Source organism: Mirounga angustirostris, unplaced genomic scaffold, assembly GCF_029215605.1.
Source record: "Mirounga angustirostris isolate CCGP_5_RB_7025 unplaced genomic scaffold, mMirAng1.0.hap1 SCAF_6, whole genome shotgun sequence".
Lineage (NCBI taxonomy): Eukaryota > Metazoa > Chordata > Mammalia > Carnivora > Phocidae > Mirounga > Mirounga angustirostris.
This window is the reverse complement of record NW_026991714.1, coordinates 36324505-36342966: the sequence shown is the minus strand read 5'-3', so window position 1 is coordinate 36342966 and position 18462 is coordinate 36324505. Positions and strand designations below refer to the sequence as shown.

At 45.4% G+C, this 18462-nt stretch overlaps 1 protein-coding gene across 2 annotated transcripts in view; it reads left to right on the top strand.

The window, feature by feature from the left end:
• The window catches only part of KCNH1 (potassium voltage-gated channel subfamily H member 1), a 370040-nt gene that overhangs the window by 271525 nt on the left and 80053 nt on the right, over positions 1-18462 (top strand). For both annotated transcript variants that reach the window (XM_064594125.1, XM_064594126.1), the window contains one exon: positions 13724-13920. In XM_064594125.1, coding sequence (XP_064450195.1) covers positions 13724-13920 — 197 coding nt within the window. The remainder of the gene's footprint in view (positions 1-13723; positions 13921-18462) is intronic.

Here is an 18462-nt window from a genome sequence, read left to right as displayed (position 1 = left end):
GTGTTGGCTCAGCACCCCACGCCACAGCACAATCAGATAAGACCTGGCACTTAAAGGTAAGGCCTTATTCCGAGTAGTATATTTTCACAACTTGGACAGGAAAGCACACTGATGAGGTCTTCACTCTGTCTGTATTGGATGGACCTTCTCACATCTCTAAACTGTAGCAGATAAAGCAGAGGTCACAGACTTCCAGCAGCATTTATTTTTTTTCAATGAGAGCAAAAAAAAAAGGGTGGGGGGGTGCTTTGTAGCTTCATTACAGATAAAAGAAGGCAAAATTTACCAGGTGTCAAAACTTTGCTTATCTACTCTTCCCCGTGGTCTCAGATGACCTAAGGGAAGCAGCCAAAGATGCATGTGGGAGGGTTAAGGATTCCAAATTAAGCTGGAAAGCCCGGACTTCATCATCTTTGGGGTAAGGCACACGGTGGGTGGGTGCCTGCGGCAGCATCCCTGGCTGGTGTCTGACCTGGCACATGGGCCCCCTCAGCAGATCCTGCCCCCCCCCGACCCCCAGTTGCTGGTCTGGGAAGTGGGTGGGTATCACTGAGGTATTTTGCTGAAGTCTTTGGAGGCTTTGCTCTGATGGTGCTACCAGAGCTCCATCATCATGCGACTGCCCGGCCCTTCAGATGCGTGGAAGCCCGCGTCTGTCCCCATAGCAGGGGGAGAGAGCAGGCGTGGACATACCTTCCCCACAGAGCCGAACCCATTTTACTGCCCCACCGGACCGTGGACTCCGGAACTGGCTAGGATGTGGGGTGAGCTGCTCCAACCAAAGCCCAAAGTAATAGAAGCTTAGACAAGACAGAAACATGTTTTTCTCTCATGTAGCAGCCCAGGTGTAAGAGCTGGAATGTCCACTTCATGGTGTTGGGCGCCCCGCTTGCTTCTTGCCTCTTGCTTCGTCCTAACTAGGTTGTCACCCTGGCCTCCTGGTCCAAGAGAGCTCACATCCTTGTTCCAGCCAGGGGGGAGGGAAGAGAAGGGGAGGGCAGAGCAGGACCCTAGAAGTTGCACACATCCCTTCTGCAACCCTCGCCTTAACCAGAACTTGGACAGATGGCCATGGCGAGGCCCAGTGCAGTCTTTATTCTGGTCCTCTTTGTGCCCAGCTGCAAGTCATCAGCTCCATTACCAGAAGAGGGAAGAACCGGTTTTGGAGAACATGTGGATTCCTCGGCCATAGCTCCTTAAGGTCAACGCTGTCTCTGATTTATCCTTTTTCCCATCACCTAGCATGGTGCCTGACCAAGGTAATCGGGCAATCATTTAACCTCTCTGGAACTCACTTTCCTCTCTTTAAAATGGTCCCAATGGGGGCGCCTGGGTGGCTCAGTCGGTTGAGCGACTGCCTTCGGCTCAGGTCATGATCCTGGAGTTCCGGGATCGAGTCCCACATCGGGCTCCCTGCTCAGCGGGGAGTCTGCTTCTCCCTCTGACCCTCCTCCCTCTCATGCTCTCATGTCTCTCATTCTCTCTCTCGCAAATAAATAAAATCTTAAAAATAAATAAATAAATAAATAAATAAATAAATAAATAAATAAATAAAATGGTCCCGATGATCCCTGTGGAATTTGCTTCACAGGGCCGTTAAGAGAATTCTTCTTTTACTGTGTCTACAGTTTACTGAGCACCTACTGTGTTCCAAGCCCAGGGCTAAGTGCTTTGTCCATAATAAGTTCATGTAAGCCGCACCACAGCTCTATGAGGTGGGTCTTATTATCCACCTTTCTTAGCTGGGTGAACTGAGACTGGTAGGGGTTTGCTAAGATGCCCGGTGCCATTGGTTTATCTCTGTATCCGGTATCCATTGAGTGCCTGCTGTGGGTCTGGGATATAGTGCTTCCAGGCATGAGGAGTGTTTCCAGAGTATAGCGCGCACACATAATGGGGAGCTGCTCTGGTCAAGGGCCCAGGGAGGAGGTTGGAGCATGTTTGGAAGCGTGAGCAGGAGTTATCTAGACCAGGGAGGAGGGTGGAGGTCTGCGGTCGTGCTGGGGAGGCCCACAGAGGAGCAGGGAGCCAGACTTGGAGGGACTGTAAAAGCCACAGTGTGGCTGGAGGGCAGAGAGTGAGCAAAAGAGGGGGCAGGGGCCCCCTCAGGCTCCCAGCCGGGCAGTCCAGCCTGTCTGGCCCTGAGGCTTGAGTTGAGGGAAGATGATAAAATGCTTGGAAAGCATGCCGGGGGTGGCACCGGGGTGTAGGGGGGTGAGACTTGGCAAATTCTCTTTGTGTCTTAGACACGTCTTGGAGGACCAAGGAGGGAACCCAGATGTGACATGCCTGGCTTATGTGATGAACCAGGAGGCCTGAGAGCTGCCCTTGTCCTCACCCTCATCCTCCTGAACTATACAGTTCAGTGGTGTGCACAGTCTACTCGGAACTTACCTGGAAATATCTGTCCAGCCCCTATTTTCTGTATCATAAGAATTATTCCTAGGGCCAGGAGACAGAATGGCCGACCCTCCGAGCCTCTCTCAGTGATGCCAGGGTCTCTGTGGTCACATTTCACCATCCTGATGAAGTGAGTGACAAGGCTCCTCTGGTCTTGAAATGGCTTGAGGGCAGAGGACCTCCTGATGCTCCAGAGAGGAGGAATCTAGACAGTAGGGTAGGCTGAGGGGACTGGCCCTCACTGCACCCTGTATCCGGGCACCTCTCTCAGCACCCCCAGTGTGGCCCCCAACAGCATCATGAATCCAGGTCTTTAAACAGTAACTCAACAAGTTGGTGTTGCCCACTCACTGTATAGAGTATGGAAGGCACTTAGGTAAGTTTGCAGCTGAATGAGGAGACCAGGTACTTTCCTCAAAGGATTACAAAATATACTGGCAACACTCATGTCTACAGGTGAGTTAAGGAACAGATAATCCAAAACATGGGATAATCCAGAGGCTTCTGGCTTTCCTCCTGCTGAAGAGCCCTATGCTGTGCCTCAGGGCCTTTGCATCTGCTCTTTCCTCTCCCTGGACTCATCTCTGTGCTATATATCTTTATGCTGGTTAATTGGAACTCATCCCTCAGGTCTCAGCTCAGACATTGTATCTCCCTGAAAGCCTTCCCTCACTCCTTGAGCTTGAACTAGACACCCCTCCTGCAGGGTGTCCTATCATGTTAGAATTAGGCACTCACCCCTGAAATGTTATAGTCCCCTGGGTCTCTGTCTCTCACTACATCATGTCTGTCGTCCCCCTGCTATACCTCAGCCCCTAGAACAGTGCCTCCAAAAGTTGCACGACTGACTGAATGAGTTGTTTCTAACTGGTTTGGGTCTAGAAATGGTTGGTGACTTTAGAAGCAGACAGTAATTTATACTGCAGAATTATGTTTTGTCGATACGGGTTACCACTGTGAGCGGTCCTTATAAGAGCACACAGTAGGGAATAGTGAAGAGAAGCAGCTGGAGATTTCAGTTTTGCTCTGACCCCTCTGGCCTGCCAGACTCACTCAGAGACTGTCTTTGAATAAGCAGGGCCTTTTCTGAAGGGTTCCAGTTGTCAGTTTCAGAGCAGAATTGCTTCCCTGTGACTTTTTAACATTTGGGTAGGCTGTTTGATCCTCCCGGGGACCCAGTTCCAGCACCTCTAGAATTCGCCCTGATCACCCCTCCCAGCCCCCCACTCCCACCTTCCATGCCCCTTCAAGCCTCCTCACGTGGGTATTCCGGCCTCTGCCTGTCCTTAAATGGAATTATCTACAGGGTCTTGGTTTTCTCCTGTGCTCCTTGCAGAGATCTGCCCTCTCTCTCCCTGTGCCACCTCAGTCCTGGGTCCTACCTCCCACCTATGTCTTATGAATGTTCTTTGGTCCTACGTCTGTACCCTGAAGGGTTGTTTATGTCCACTGCAATGAAGGAAGTGCAGTAAAGACAGTTGCATTGAAGTGGGGGTGAAAGGGGGAGGAGGATTAATTATCACAGGGATGTTTGCTTGGAGTTTTAATTAGACTGCCATTCCTTACTTCCCCTTTTTGTTCTTTTTTCTTTTCCCCAGCTCAGAACATCCACGTAGAATGCACTTTAGAAACTTGAACGTTAGGCTTTAACATTCTGCACCCAGAGCCTCAGTGTAATAAATAAATCAATAAGCTGATTGCCTCAAGTAGTTGGATTGCCAAGTGCATTGGGGTAACTTTGGTTCTTCAGTGAATGATCATTTCATGCTAGGGAACAAGGGATGAATGTGGGTGTAGGGCTTGTCCTGGCCTCTGATTTGTAACCCTGACCTGGGAAGTCATTATTCCCAGAGCTGTGTGTAACTTACAAACAGCCTGCCAAATGCTCTGTATCCTCCCCTTTGACAGTTTCCCCAAGTTCTATGTCATAAATACATTGGTCGTTTGCCAGAAGAGGCTTGGGTTTGTTTTGAATCTAACAAGCCCTCCGACACCACACTCTTAAATCTCACTAACAGATCATTTATACCAAAAATGCTACCTTGACAGGAAGAAAGATTGTATGGTTTTCAATTTGGGTTGAAAATCAAATTCAAGTTACAACAACACTGAGACTTCCTGGACCCTGTAGGTTAATCGTGATTATCTTACCGTGAAATACTTGGTGTAGTAGGAACTACTCTCTATTTATTGTTTCTGTCAAAACCTTAGATTGGAACTTTTTCCAGTGGGCATGTTGTAATTTCTAAAGATGCACTTATTCATTTCAACCGTAATATGGTTGTCCTTTATTTTATGCAATAGGCTGAATTTCTACAGATAAATAGTATGTTAAATACACATGAAGAACTATTATTTTACTTTCTGGGTTCTTTTCTAGTTGGAAAAACGACTCCAAATTTGTTTGAGAAGTATAATACTCACTCATTAGGTTTTGTTTAAATGCAGGACCATTGAACCTTGAAGAATGTGGGGTTAGGGGTGCTGACCCTCTGTGCACTTGAAAACCCACGTATAACTTTTGATCCCCCAAAACTTAACTACTAATAGCCTACTGTTGACGAGGAGCCTTACTGATAACATAAAAAATAAATTAACTTGTGTTTTGTATGTTATATGTATTATAGACTATATTCTTACAACAAAGTAAGCTAGAAAAAAGAAAATGTTATTAAAACCATAAGGGAGAGGGGGAAAGATGGCGGAGGATTAGGGGACCCTATTTCAACTGGTCCCCGAAATTGAGCTGGATATCTACCAGATCACTCTGAGCACCCACGAAACCAGCCTGAGATGTAAGAAGATCAGGCGGTTGGTTTTGAGGTACGAAGTGGGGAGCCGTGATTCCCCGGGCAGATATCGGGGGATAAACAGCAGTGGGAGGGTGCCTGGCCGTGGGGACCCTACACCATCGGTGAGCAACAGCCTCGCATGCTGTGGACGGGCACAGACTCGCAGACCCGTAGCGGCGGGGAAAGGACTTTAGGGCAGCCCCGGGGGCAGAAACCCGGAGTGGCGGGGTCACGTGGGCGAACTGGGAGTGGCTGGCGGTTTTAGAAGCACAAAGGGCAGAGACGTGCCCCAACCTGGAGGCAGGACTGGGAGTGCTGCGGAGGTGTGCACAACCCAGGACACTGCAGTTTATAGCAGCACAGACAGAAATGGAGATGGTGTGGCCTGGAGAGCTCACTGAACAACAGCCTGCGATCTCTCTGCTCTGTGGCAGAGGGTTGGAAATGGTCTCTTCTGCTCTGACTCACGGAAGAGATGCGGAAAGCCACCAGAGAACAAAAGCCCCCAAAACAGATTCCCACTGAGCCCATCCCCCACCACAGGGGGGCAGGGCAACAGCCCAAACAGGGTTGCCTGAGTAACAGCGCATTAGGCCCCTCCCCCAGAAGACAGGCTGGGAAAACAGGAGGCCAGCAACCCTAAGGTCCCAAGGAAACAGGTGCATCTTGCTTGGGTTCTGGTCAATAATTTGGATTCTATACATTCCCTCAAACACCCATCAACAGAATGACTAGGAGGAGGAACCCCCAAAATAGAAAAGACTCAGAGATTATGACTTATGCTGCAGATTTACAAATGGATGCAGATATAACCAAGATGTCGGAGATGGAATTCAGGCTAGCAATTGTGAAGACAATGGCAAGAATGGAGAAATCAGTTAATGGCAACATAGAGTCTCTAAGGGCAGAAATAAAAGCTGAATTGGCAGAACTTAAAAATGCTATCAATGAGATCCAATCCAATCTAGATAATCTAACAGCTAGGGTAACTGAGGCACAAGAGAGATTAAGCGACCTGGAAGACAATATAATAGATAAAAAGGGAAAAGAGGAGGCCAGGGAAAAACAACTCAGAATCCACGAAAATAGAATCAGAGAAATAAGTGACACCATGAAGCGTTCCAATGTCAGAATAATTGGAATCCTGGAGGGAGTGGAGAGAGAGAGAGGACTAGAAGATGTATTTGAGCAAATCATAGCTGAGAACTTCCCTAATCTGGGGAATGAAACAGACATTCAAGTCCTAGAGGCAGAGAGGACCCTTCCTAACATCAAGGAAAACAGGCCAACACCCCGGCATGTAATAACTGCAAATCTTAGAACCAAGGAAACCATCTTAAGGGCGGTTAGGGGAAGAGATTCCTTACATACAGAGGGAGGAACATCAGAATAACAGACCTATCTGCAGAGACCTGGCAAGCCAGAAAGGCCTGGCAAGACATATTCAGGGTACTAAATGAGAAGAACATGCAGCCAAGAATACTTTATCCGGCAAGGCTTTCATTTAGAATGGATGGAGAGATGCAGAGCTTCCATGACTGGCAGAAACTGAAAGAATATGTGACCACTAAGCCGGCCCTGCAAGAAATATTAAGGGAGGTTCTATAAAAGGAGAAAGACCCCAAGAGTGATCTACAACAGAAATTTACAGGGACAATCTATAAAAACAATATTTTCACAGGCAACATGATGACAATTAATTCATATCTTTCAATAATCACTCTCAACGTGAATGGCCTAAATGCTCCCATAAAACGGCACAGGGTTGCAGATTGGATAAAAAGACAGGACCCATCCATATGCTGCCTACAAGAGACTCATTTTGAACCTAAAGGTACATCCAGACTGAAAGTGAAGGGATGGAGATGCATCTCCCATGCCAGCAGACCTCAAAAGAAAGCTGGGGTAGCAATTCTTATATCAGACAAATTAGATTTTAAACTAAAGTCTGTAATAAGAGACACAGAAGGACACTATATCATTCTTAAAGGGTCTATCCAACAAGAAGATCTAACAGTTGTAAATATCTATGCCCCCAACATGGGAGCAGCCATCTACATAAGCCAACTGTTAACCAAAATAAAGAGTTATATTGATAACAATATGTTAATTGTAGGAGACCTCAATACTCCACTCTCAGCAATGGATAGATCATCTAAGCAGAAAATCAACAAGGAAACAAGAGCTTTGAATGATACATTGGACCAGATGGACCTCATAGTTATTTACAGAACATTCCACCCTAAAACAACAGAATACTCATTCTTCTCGAGCGCACATGGAACTTTCTCCAGAATAGACCACATACTGGGTCACAAATCAGGTCTCAACCGATACCAGAAGATTGAGATTATTCCCTGCATATTCTCAGACCACAATGCTCTAAAACTGGAACTCAATCACAAGAAAAAATTTAGCAGAAATTCAAACACTTGGAAGCTAAAGACCACTCTGCTCAAGAATGTTTGGGTCAACCAAGAAATCAAAGAAGAACTTAAACAATTCATGGAAATCAATGAGAACGAAAACACATCGGTCCAAAACCTATGGGATACTGTAAAGGCGGTCCTAAGGGGGAAATACATAGCCATCCAAGCCTCACTCAAAAAAATAGAAAAATCCCGAATTCACCAACTAACTCTACACCTTAAAGAACTAGAGAAAAAGAACAAACGACGCCTATGCCACGCATTAGAAGAGAAATAATTAAAATTAGAGCAGAAATCAATGAATTAGAAGCCAGAAACACAGTAGATCAGATCAACGAAACTAGAAGTTGGTTCTTTGAAAGAATTAATAAGATCGATAAACCACTGGCCAGACTTATCCAAAAGAAAAGAGAAAGGACCCAAATTAATAAAATTATGAATGAAAGGGGAGAGATCACGACTAACACCAAGGAAATAGAAACAATTATTAGAAATTATTATCAACAACTATATGCCAATAAATTAAGCAACCTGGAAGAAATGGATGCCTTCCTGGTAACCTGCCAAGACTGAAACAGGAAGAAATTGACAACCTGAATAGGCCAATAACCAGTAACGAGATTGAAGCAGTGATCAAAAACCTCCCAAAAAACAAGAGTCTGGGGCCTGATGGATTCCCTGGGAAATTCTACCAAACATTCAAAGAAGAAATAATACGTATGCTACTGAAGCTGTTTCAAAAAATAGAAACTGAAGGAAAACTTCCAAACTCATTCTATGAGGCCAGCATTACCTTAATCCCCAAACCAGGCAAAGACCCCATCAAAAAGGAGAATTTCAGACCGATATCCTTGATGAATATGGATCCCAAAATCCTCACCAAAATCCTAGCTAATAGGATCCAACAATACATTAAAAGGATCATCCACCACGACCAAGTGGGATTTATCCCTGGGATGCAAGGGTGGTTCAACATTCGCAAATCAATCAATGTGATAGAACACATTAATAAGAGGAAGGAGAAGAACCATATGGTCCTCTCAATTGATGCAGAAAAAGCATTTAACAAAATACAGCATCCTTTCCTGATTAAAACTCCCCAGAGTATAGGGATAGAGGGAACATTCCTCAAGTTCATAAAATCCATCTATGAAAAACCCACAGTGAATATGATCCTCAATGGGGAAAAGCTGAGAGCCTTTCCCTTAAGATCAGGAACACGTCAAGGATGCCCACTCTCGCCACTATTGTTCAACATAGTACTAGAAGTCCTAGCAACAGCAATCAGACAACAAAAAGAAATAAAAGGTATTCAAATTGGCAAAGAAAAAGTCAAACTCTCTCTTTTCGCAGACGACATGATACTTTATGTGGAAAACCCAAAAGACTCCACCCTCAAATTACTAGAACTCCTCCAGCAATTCAGTAATGTGGCAGGATACAAAATCAATGCACAGAAATCAGTTGCTTTCTTATACACTAACAACGCAACTGTAGAAAGAGAAATTAGAGAAACTATTCCATTTACAATAGCACCAAAAACCATAAGATACCTCGGAATAAACCTAACCAAAGAGATAAAGGATCTATACTCTAGGAACTACAAAACACTCATGAAAGAAATTGAAGAAGACACAAAAAGATGGAAAAATATTTCATGCTCATGGATCGGAAGAATAAACATTGTTAAAATGTCTATGCTACCCAGAGCAATCTATACCTTCAATGCCATCCCGATCAAACTTCCAATGACATTTTTCAAAGTGCTGGAACAGACAATCCTAAAATTTGTATGGAATCAGAAAAGACCCGAATCGCCAAGTAAATGTTGAAAAAGAAAAACAAAGCTGGGGGCATCACGTTGCCTGATTTCAAGCTATACTACAAAGTTGTGATCACCAAGACAGCATGGTACTGGCACAAAAACAGACATACAGACCAATGGAACAGAATAGAGAACCCAGATATGGACCCTCAACTCTACGGTCAAATAATCTTTGACAAAGCAGGAAAAAACATGCAATGGAAAAAAGACAGTCTCTTCAATAAATGGTGCTGGGAAAATTGGACAGCCACATGCAGAAGAATGAAACTCGACCATTCTCTAACACCATTCACAAAGATAAACTCAAAGTGGATGAAAGACCTCCATGTGAGACAGGAATCCATCAAAATCCTAGAAGAGAACATAGGCAGTCACCTCTTTGACATTGCCCACAGCAACTTCTTTCAAGATACATCTCCAGAAGCTAGTGAAACAAAAGCAAAAATGAACTTTTGGGACTTCATCAAGATAAAAAGCTTCTGCACAGCAAAGGAAACAGTCAACAAAACAAAGAGGCACCCCACAGAATGGGAGAAGATATTTGCAAATGACACTACAGATAAAGGGCTGGTATCCAAGATCTATAAAGAACTTCTCAAACTCAGCCCCCCAAAAACAAATAATCAAGTCAAAAAGTGGGCAGAAGATATGAAAAGACACTTCTCTGAAGAAGACACACAAATGGCTAACAGACACATGAAAAAATGTTCATCATCATTAGCCATCAGGGAAATCCAAATCAAAACCACACTGAGATACCACCTTACACCAGTTAGAATGGCAAAAATGGACAGGGAAAGAAACAACAAATGTTGGAGAGGTTGTGGAGAAAGCGGAACCCTCTTGCACTGTTGGTGGGAATGCAAGTTGGTATAGCCACTTTGGAAAACAGTGTGGAGGTTCCTCAAAAATTTAAAAATAGAGCTACCCGATGACCCAGCAATTGCACTCCTGGGTATTTACCCCAAAGACACAGATGTAGTGAAAAGAAGGGCCATATGCATCCCAATGTTCATAGCAGAATGTCTGCAATAGCCAAACTGGAAAGAGCCGAGATGCCCTTCAACAGATGAATGGATAAAGAAGATGTGGTCCATATATACAATGGAATATTACTCAGCCATCAGAAAAGATGAATACCCAACTTTTACATCAACATGGATGGGACTGGAGGAGATTATGCTAAGTGAAATAAGTCAAGCAGAGAAAGTCAATTATCAAATGGTTTCACTTATTTGTGGAACATAAGGAATAACATGGAGGACATTAGGAGAAGGAAGGGGAAAATGGGGGGGGGGAATTGGAGGGAGAGATGAACCATGAGAGACTATGAACTCTGAGAAACAAACAGGGTTTTAGAGGGGAGGGGGGAGGGGACATTGGTTAGCCCGGTGATGGGTATTAAGGAGGGCACGTACTGCATGGTGCACTGGGTGTTATATGAAAACAATGGATCGTAGATCACCACATCAAAAACCAATGATGTATGGTCACTAACATAACATAATAAAATTAAAAAAAAAAAAAACCATAAGGAAGTGAAAATGCATTTACAGTGGTGTACTGTATTTATGCAAAAAAATCCACGTATAAGTGGACCCGCGCAGCTCAAACCTGTGTTGTTCAAGGGTCAGCTCTAATCTTCATGAGAATGAGGCAAGATTGCCCATGGTCTTGCACTTTCAGTAGCTCTGGCTTAGTTATACTACATTTCATCCCAATAGGAAGCTGCAAGATTTGTCAATTCTACATGTTCTCACTGATACTCCAAACACCCAGGAAAATCTGCTCCTGTTAGAGCCCCTCATCGCTCTTTCTTGTCCCATTCTTTCAGAGCAGGAAGTGGGGTGCCAGCTCAGAGCTGGGGTCATTTGTGATGTTCTGCTGGAATATTAGGTAACTTACTAAGTAATTTCTCACAGGCTTCTCAGCCTAGAGTTCCATGATTCTGTGTTCTGGTTATCTCTTGCTGCATAATAAACCTCCCCTAAATTTAATGGTGTAAGAAATTGGTAACTGTTTCTCACCATTCTGTGGGGTGTTTAGCTCAGTTGGTTACTTCTGACTTGGGCTTTCTGCATGTGGCTGCACGCCAGCATTGGCTGGCTGGGGCTGCAGGCATCCGAAGGCTTGAGTGGGCTGGCCGGCCGGCCGGGATGGCTCATTTCCATGACTGGCAGAAGCTGGCTGTCAGCTGAGAGCTCAGCTCGGCTGCCCACCAGAGCACTGATATGTGACCTCTGGTATGGCCTGTTCTTCTCAAAGCATGGTAGTTGGATTCTAAGAAGGAGCATTCTAACAGTAGGCATTCCAAGAGACCCAGGCAGAAGCTGCAAGGTTTTTTATGATCTGGCCTCAAAATCCCAGAACATCACTTCTGCCACACTCCAGAGAAGGGCCCAAGGTGAGTCCAGGTTCAAGGGGAAGGAAATTAGGCTTTGCCTCTTGATGCATCTTGACCATCTACCATTCTGTGTGTCAGAAGAGCTTTTCTAGAAGAATAAGATTACATAAAAATGAAAGGCATGGGAGGCATTGCAGTGAAGGGTAGGGAAGTTATGGGATGCTTCCTATGTATGAATGAATGGCCAGCCTTGTTGGTTAGAACTCCATACCAGGGAGCCCACACTGAATGAGCCCATCTCCATGGAAGCTGGTAGCATCCCACAGAGAGAAGCATTCCCATCCAGTGGCCCCAGCCCTAAAGTAACCCACTCTTAGTACGATGATTGAAAAACACCTGGGAAGGGGATTTAACTAGCACAGTTTAAAAGGCATTTTTCCCTAAAACTCCCCCATGCACGCACCTTGCTCATACTGAGTAGTAAAACTATCTTCATAAATCAGAACTGTACATTACCTCATAAACACATAGGAAACTGTGGAGTAATGTGTCTGGTACAGTTGATTTCTCACTCACACTGTGGAGGTGCTTGGAGAAGGCTATGCCCATGGAGTACCTCGTATCCTTAGAATGGATTCTTTGGTGTTTGAGAAAAGATCAAGTTCTGTCCAGGCGCTTGGAAGTCTAATCACTTCCTTGGCCTGAATGAGGAAAACACCTGCCCTATTAATCATTCTGAGTCAGGGGTACCTAGGTTCCTGCAGTGGAGTGTGGCTGGTCTGGATGCATGGGCCGACAGCTCTCCTGAGGGTGATGAGGGTTACTTTCCACCCTCGTAGCATTGTTTATTGCCCCCAGCATACTCCTCTCAGGCTCCCTGTGGATTCAAATTTGTGTTTATCTGTGTTGAAAATTTAGAGACAAGATAAACAACATTTCAAGCTATTTATAACCAGAGGCTGTGCCAGGAATGAATTAGGCTTTGCATTAGACATATGCTAAAATGTTGGACTCGGGGAAATGTAGGGAGAATATCCCTTGATGTGAAAAGCAGATATTTAGAGGAGACTGATAGCAGTTTGACCCAGAATATGGTTATATATACTCTGTTGGCTTATTAAGTACACTCTTGCAGAATGCCAGGTACAGAGGGGCTTGGAGATGCCACGTGGATGGGGCCCATGTTTTTACACTCCCAGGAGGGCCTTTGGCAAGGGTGAGGAACATGGAAGAAGATAGTGGGGGAGGGGGAGGAATAAGGCACCATACAAACATAGACCCTATGGCCATGGACAGAGTATGGAAGAGAATGAACTCCACCCCTACGTGCCTTTTTCCACGTGGATCATCCTAAACAGAGGAGACCTTTCCTGATCTTCAGCTCCCAATGGAGAGTCCGCACCTTCTCCATACTGTTCACCTCTCTCTCAGTCAGTCCCACGAATGGAGATCCACAGTTCACCCTCCTTCCTTCCTTCTCTTTTGCCTGCACTTATTGGCAGAACTCCTACTCAGCACCGGACATGGTGTGACGTGGAGGGAACTCTCATGTTGGGAGTTACACAATAAACAAGGACACAGACAAATCATGTGATTATGGATTATGATTGGTGTTTTGGGAAAATGGGGGAGTGATAAAGAATAACAGGGGGTTACCACTTTGGATAAGATGTTCAAGGGGTAGCACCCATGACCCCAACGTCATTGACTAAACCTTAACATGTATTATATAGTATTTTAAAGTTTCTTAAATTGCATGTTGTTAAGGTTCAAAATAAAACCTGTTTTTGTTTTTTGTTTTTTCCTTTCCAAGCCCATGTTGCAGAATGTCAAATGGAAATTTGGGAGGCAGAGGGAAGCCAACCTGGATGGCCAGATGCTGGCCAGATGCCGTCCAGTTGACACTTCCTTCACCAGCACTTTCTCTCCCTAGGGAAAGGAGACGTGTTTGGAGATGTGTTCTGGAAGGAAGCCACCCTGGCCCAGTCCTGTGCCAATGTCAGGGCCCTGACCTACTGCGACCTGCATGTGATCAAACGGGATGCCCTGCAGAAAGTGCTGGAATTCTACACGGCCTTTTCCCACTCCTTCTCCAGGAACCTCATTCTCACCTACAACTTGAGGAAGAGGGTAAGTGTCGGTTTCTTCTCCACCAAGCGCCGTTTCTGCACACTTAGCACAACCACACAGGCCAGGAAAAGTCCTCTCACAGTTTCTGTAAGGGGAGCAGTTGTTTCTCTAGAGGTTCTGAGCGTGGCTTGCTCTTCAGAGCTTTTGCTATGAAATAAGGGCCAGAGGAATGTTGCTAGATTAAAAGATGGATTCATTTTGCTGCAGCAGGGATTTGTTCGTTGAGTGTGTCCATGCACTTTCCCCCCAGCAATAGCTAGACCTTCTAGCATTTTGAAAAGATGAGTAAAAAAAGGAGGTCATGATTCAGTAAAATGGCTGAGGGGGGCTACTTAATTAAAGTAAACTGAATTCTTCCTGGTGACTAGGACTCACTAAATGGTGTGAGCTGGTAATAATTTTTAAAAGCTATGAAGATGAGTCATTTGGGTCCAGAAAATCAGAAGGGTATGGAATCTGATTGCCTAGAGAATATCGTGTAGACACTGGCCAATTTAATGGGTTGAGAAATGATGAGTAGTTTTAAGAACCGGAGAAGATTTCTTGTCTGAAATGGTTTCCTTCACCCTCAAATCATCAGGATTGCTCCATCTGTCTCTGTGAGGGTTAAAGTATTTATTTGTCTTGTACTCTTTAGGTTTTTCATGACTGATTTCTTGCACGTCATCATCTCTTTTAGTGAACAAGGTAGCTCTGACCTATAGAAACCATCTGGGAGGATTGTCATAGGAATCTTTCCAAAAATGACCTCATAATCTTTCCTCCAACACTGTTCTTCGTCTCGTGGTCCTTGTCTCTGTGGACGGCATATCACTCTGGGGTTCCAAGTTAGAAATGCTGGAATCATGGCTGATGCTTCTCCCCCTCTCCCATGTCTCAGGTTGCTCAGCAAATCCTCTTGGTTCCCCCTAAGCTCTTAAATCTGGGTCCACAATTTACTTCCATCCTTGTGGTTCACCCTGAGCTCTCGGGACACAGTGCTCCAATACAGACCTTCCCTGAGTCCTGCCCCACACAGTAGGCTTCTGCCTTGTGTCACTCCTCAATGTGGTATTTCGTCCTTTGGCCAATTGTGTGGCCTTAAAAACTAATTGGATCATGTCACTTGCTTTGTAAAGACTTTTTTCCCCCACCCTAACTTTGGGATAATGTCTGTATACCTCAGGATGGCCTATGTAGACTTTTTACATCTGGCCCTGACTTAATCCCCAAGCCCCAACCTCAGCCACTCTTCCCATGCCCCCCCTCTGCTACCCGGACCACTCCCAGCGTGAGAGCTCTATATGAGACTTGACATATAAAGCTGAATCACACTCAGGTCCCAATCTCCTGCAACCTAAAGTCTAACAGAGAAGATCAACCCAGGAAGGATAGATGCAGTACGTGATGCTAAGTACAGTGAGTGTGATTTATACGAGATATTGTAAGGTGGAGGGCAGCTAAAGGGGGAGTTGGGAAGAAAGCATTGTGGCAGGGGGTGGGGATACTTGAGCTGAGTTTTAAAGGATTGAGTCTGCCAAACAAAGAGAGGGGGCAGGTGTTGTATTTGGAGGGGCAGTTTGAGCCAAGGCACAGAGGAAGGAAATAGACTTTTGTCTTTCAAGTTCCTTGTACAAGGTTCCAAAGGCCTATCATTGGGTTGCCCCAACAATATGCTCCCACCTATTTTATTTTACTTTGAGAGAGAGTGAGAGAGAGCACAAGCAGGGGGTGGGGCAGAGGGAGAGAGAGAATCTTAAGTAGGCTCCACACTCAGTGCGTGGAATCTGACACAGGGCTCGATCTCACGACCCTGAGATCATGACCTGAGCCAAAATCAAAAGTCAGAGGCTCAGCCAACTGAGCCACCCAGGCGCCCCTGCTTCCACCTGTTTTAAAATCCCTTAATTGTATTGTCGTGTGTAAGTCCCTGCTCAGAGACCTGGGAAGGCAAGGCCTCGGTACCTTGGTATCCCTAGGGCCTAACCCAGTACAGAGGATTAATAAACATTTGGGGATGCAAGGACAGAGATGGGATCTCTGGGCCTCGGTTTCCACATTGTGAAATGTGAGGTTGTGGCTGGATCATTTGTATTGGTTTGTGATTTGAAAGCTGGTCATTCAAATTCTAGCGGGGAATGGGCAGTGGTGGAGAAACGTGCATTCACGGTTCTTCCTTGTTTATTTGGGAGCATGGAATGATTTCTGGTTGTCCTTTTAGCCACGTGGATTCTTCTAAAGTCTGTTTTTTTTTTTTAATTTTTTTCCTTCTTTTTATGAAAGCAAGTTGATTATAATCAGCTTTCAGTGTTGCCGATAATATAGTTTGAAAAAAAGTGCAGTTTGGGTTATTTGGAGTAGTAATCATTTTGGAATAATTGTGGATCAAATAAATCTGTCTTAAAAAAAACAAGGACAACAACAAAAACAACAGTGCCTCAATGGTCAGATTGTTTTTGTAAGTACAGAGTGATTGACAACTCATGCAGAAAGGAAGCCTTGGGGGCGGCATTTGTGAAGGGCTGATGTGGAGGAGGATTGGGCAGGGTCTGTGTGGCCACAAGGTGTGGAGGAAGCATCCAAGCTGTAGGAGGTATGAGAAAGAACTTGGGAAAGATCAGAGGTGTCCAAGTAGGCAGCGCTGAGTGGTCCTTAAGGTATTTAGGCACTCCCTAGATACCCCTCAGACATGTTGTGGAGGGGACTAAGGCACCCAATGGAGAGTCACATCAGTTAACCTTCAAATGTCCTTCCAATTGCAAGTGCCTATGAGTCTGGTATGGATCCAAGATAATTTAATGAGATCCTTTTATAGGAAGAGGTAGCCATTCTTTTTCTTGGAAAAAAGAGGCTTGTCATTTTGGTGTTGCCATTGTAATCTCTCATTGTGTCCTTCTGAGAATTAATTCATAGTTACATAGGGCATAGACGACAAGAACATTACATGCATGAATTATTCTTGTAGCTTTTTTTTTTTTTTCTGGCAAAGTAAAGTGTATTCTTGTGGCTGTTTCTATCTTGGCAAAATCGAGTGTTATTTGCAAAGATTCCTGAGAGCAGAGTGCCTTTGACATCTGCTTGGGGAGTTGTGTGGTTCTGTCGACGTCCTCTAGTGCACAGCAAAAACTTGGAGCTGGAAGGTGTGTCCGTGGCCATCCAGTCTCTCCTCCATTTTCCCACCACCCTCATTTCACAAATAGGACCTTTCAGAGAAAGGTCACAGAGTTGGGTCAGTAACAAAAGAATTGGAGCCGGAAATGACTCAATGCGCAGGCCTCTTGCTGGTTCTCCCAGCTTCGTGGCCTCCCTTGGCCTCTGCATTCTTACCCTTACCCCCGTATCCCCAAATCCATGTGTGTGAGCACCACCCTGCTCTCGGCACCGCTCTTGGGACCCAGCTCAGGAAGGGACCTGTCACCTTCCTCGGTTTCCTCCAAAGACACCTGAAGTCCTATGCAAGGGTAAAAGAGGCAGAACCTGGGAGTCAATCCAGCATTTTCCTTGCCTGTGGGCACCGAGCCAGATGAGACCTGGGTCTGTGTCCCACCTCTGCCACTTAGTGCTTCTGCAAGTTGTAAGTGCTTCCCCATCTGTAAAATGAGGGCGATGAGAAGTTCTACCTTGTAGCGCAATTGTGAGGATGAAATAAGATAGTTCTGGCAAAGCTCACACACAGGTTCTTGCACACGGTATGTGCTCCATTCCGTTGTGGCTTGTTATCATTTTGTTTTATCCACTTGACCCCTGTTCCACTCTACTCTTTATTATCGTGTGCCTTTTGGAAAATAAGAAGAAGGCAGTTCTTCTGCCTTTGCTTATAGAGGGTATTCGCTCTGCAGAATGTTCTGCGGGGCGGATGTCATCTCTGCACCTCTTGCCGCCGAGGAGGTGTTGTCTGCCGTGGAATGCTGGCATGGTGCCGGCCCCACTGTCTCGTCGGCTCTCCCAGTAGAGACGTCAGCACTCACTCTTCTCGCTGGTTTCATTCATGGAGGGAGAAAGTAGGCTGTTCCAGCATTTTAGTTCAGGCACCAGGGCATCAGGGATTTGCCAAGAGGAAAGCACAGCATCCTTGTTTCTTCTGAGGGACGTGGCACATAGTTGTCCATGAAAAGTAAGGGAAAGTAGAGCCTTCCTCATCCCAGACCCATGGCATTCTAGGGAGCAAGGCTCTCTGGGCATTTTCCTCCAGGCCATGGGTGGTCTTTTCTCTGCACTCAGAGCTTCTCACAATACTGATAATAACATTATCATCAGCTCCCGATACTGTGCAAGAGGCAACCTCCAGCACAAAGCTAGGCTGTGTCTTAGGTCAGCGTATTCAGTCCTGAGAACAGCCTCATGGCATTATAGTATCAGGCCCATTTCTCAAAGGAATAAACTAAGGCCCTGTGGAGAAGAGAATCACTTCTCCAAGGTCACCCAGCCAAGAAATGGCAGGTTCCAAACCCCACACGTGCCCCTGATGCTAAGCAGCATTGTGTCGTCCAGTAAAGCTTGAGTCTCAGCTTTTCCCATGTTGGCGTTCTTTGGTTTCTGCTTTCTCCTGGTTTATTGACTTTT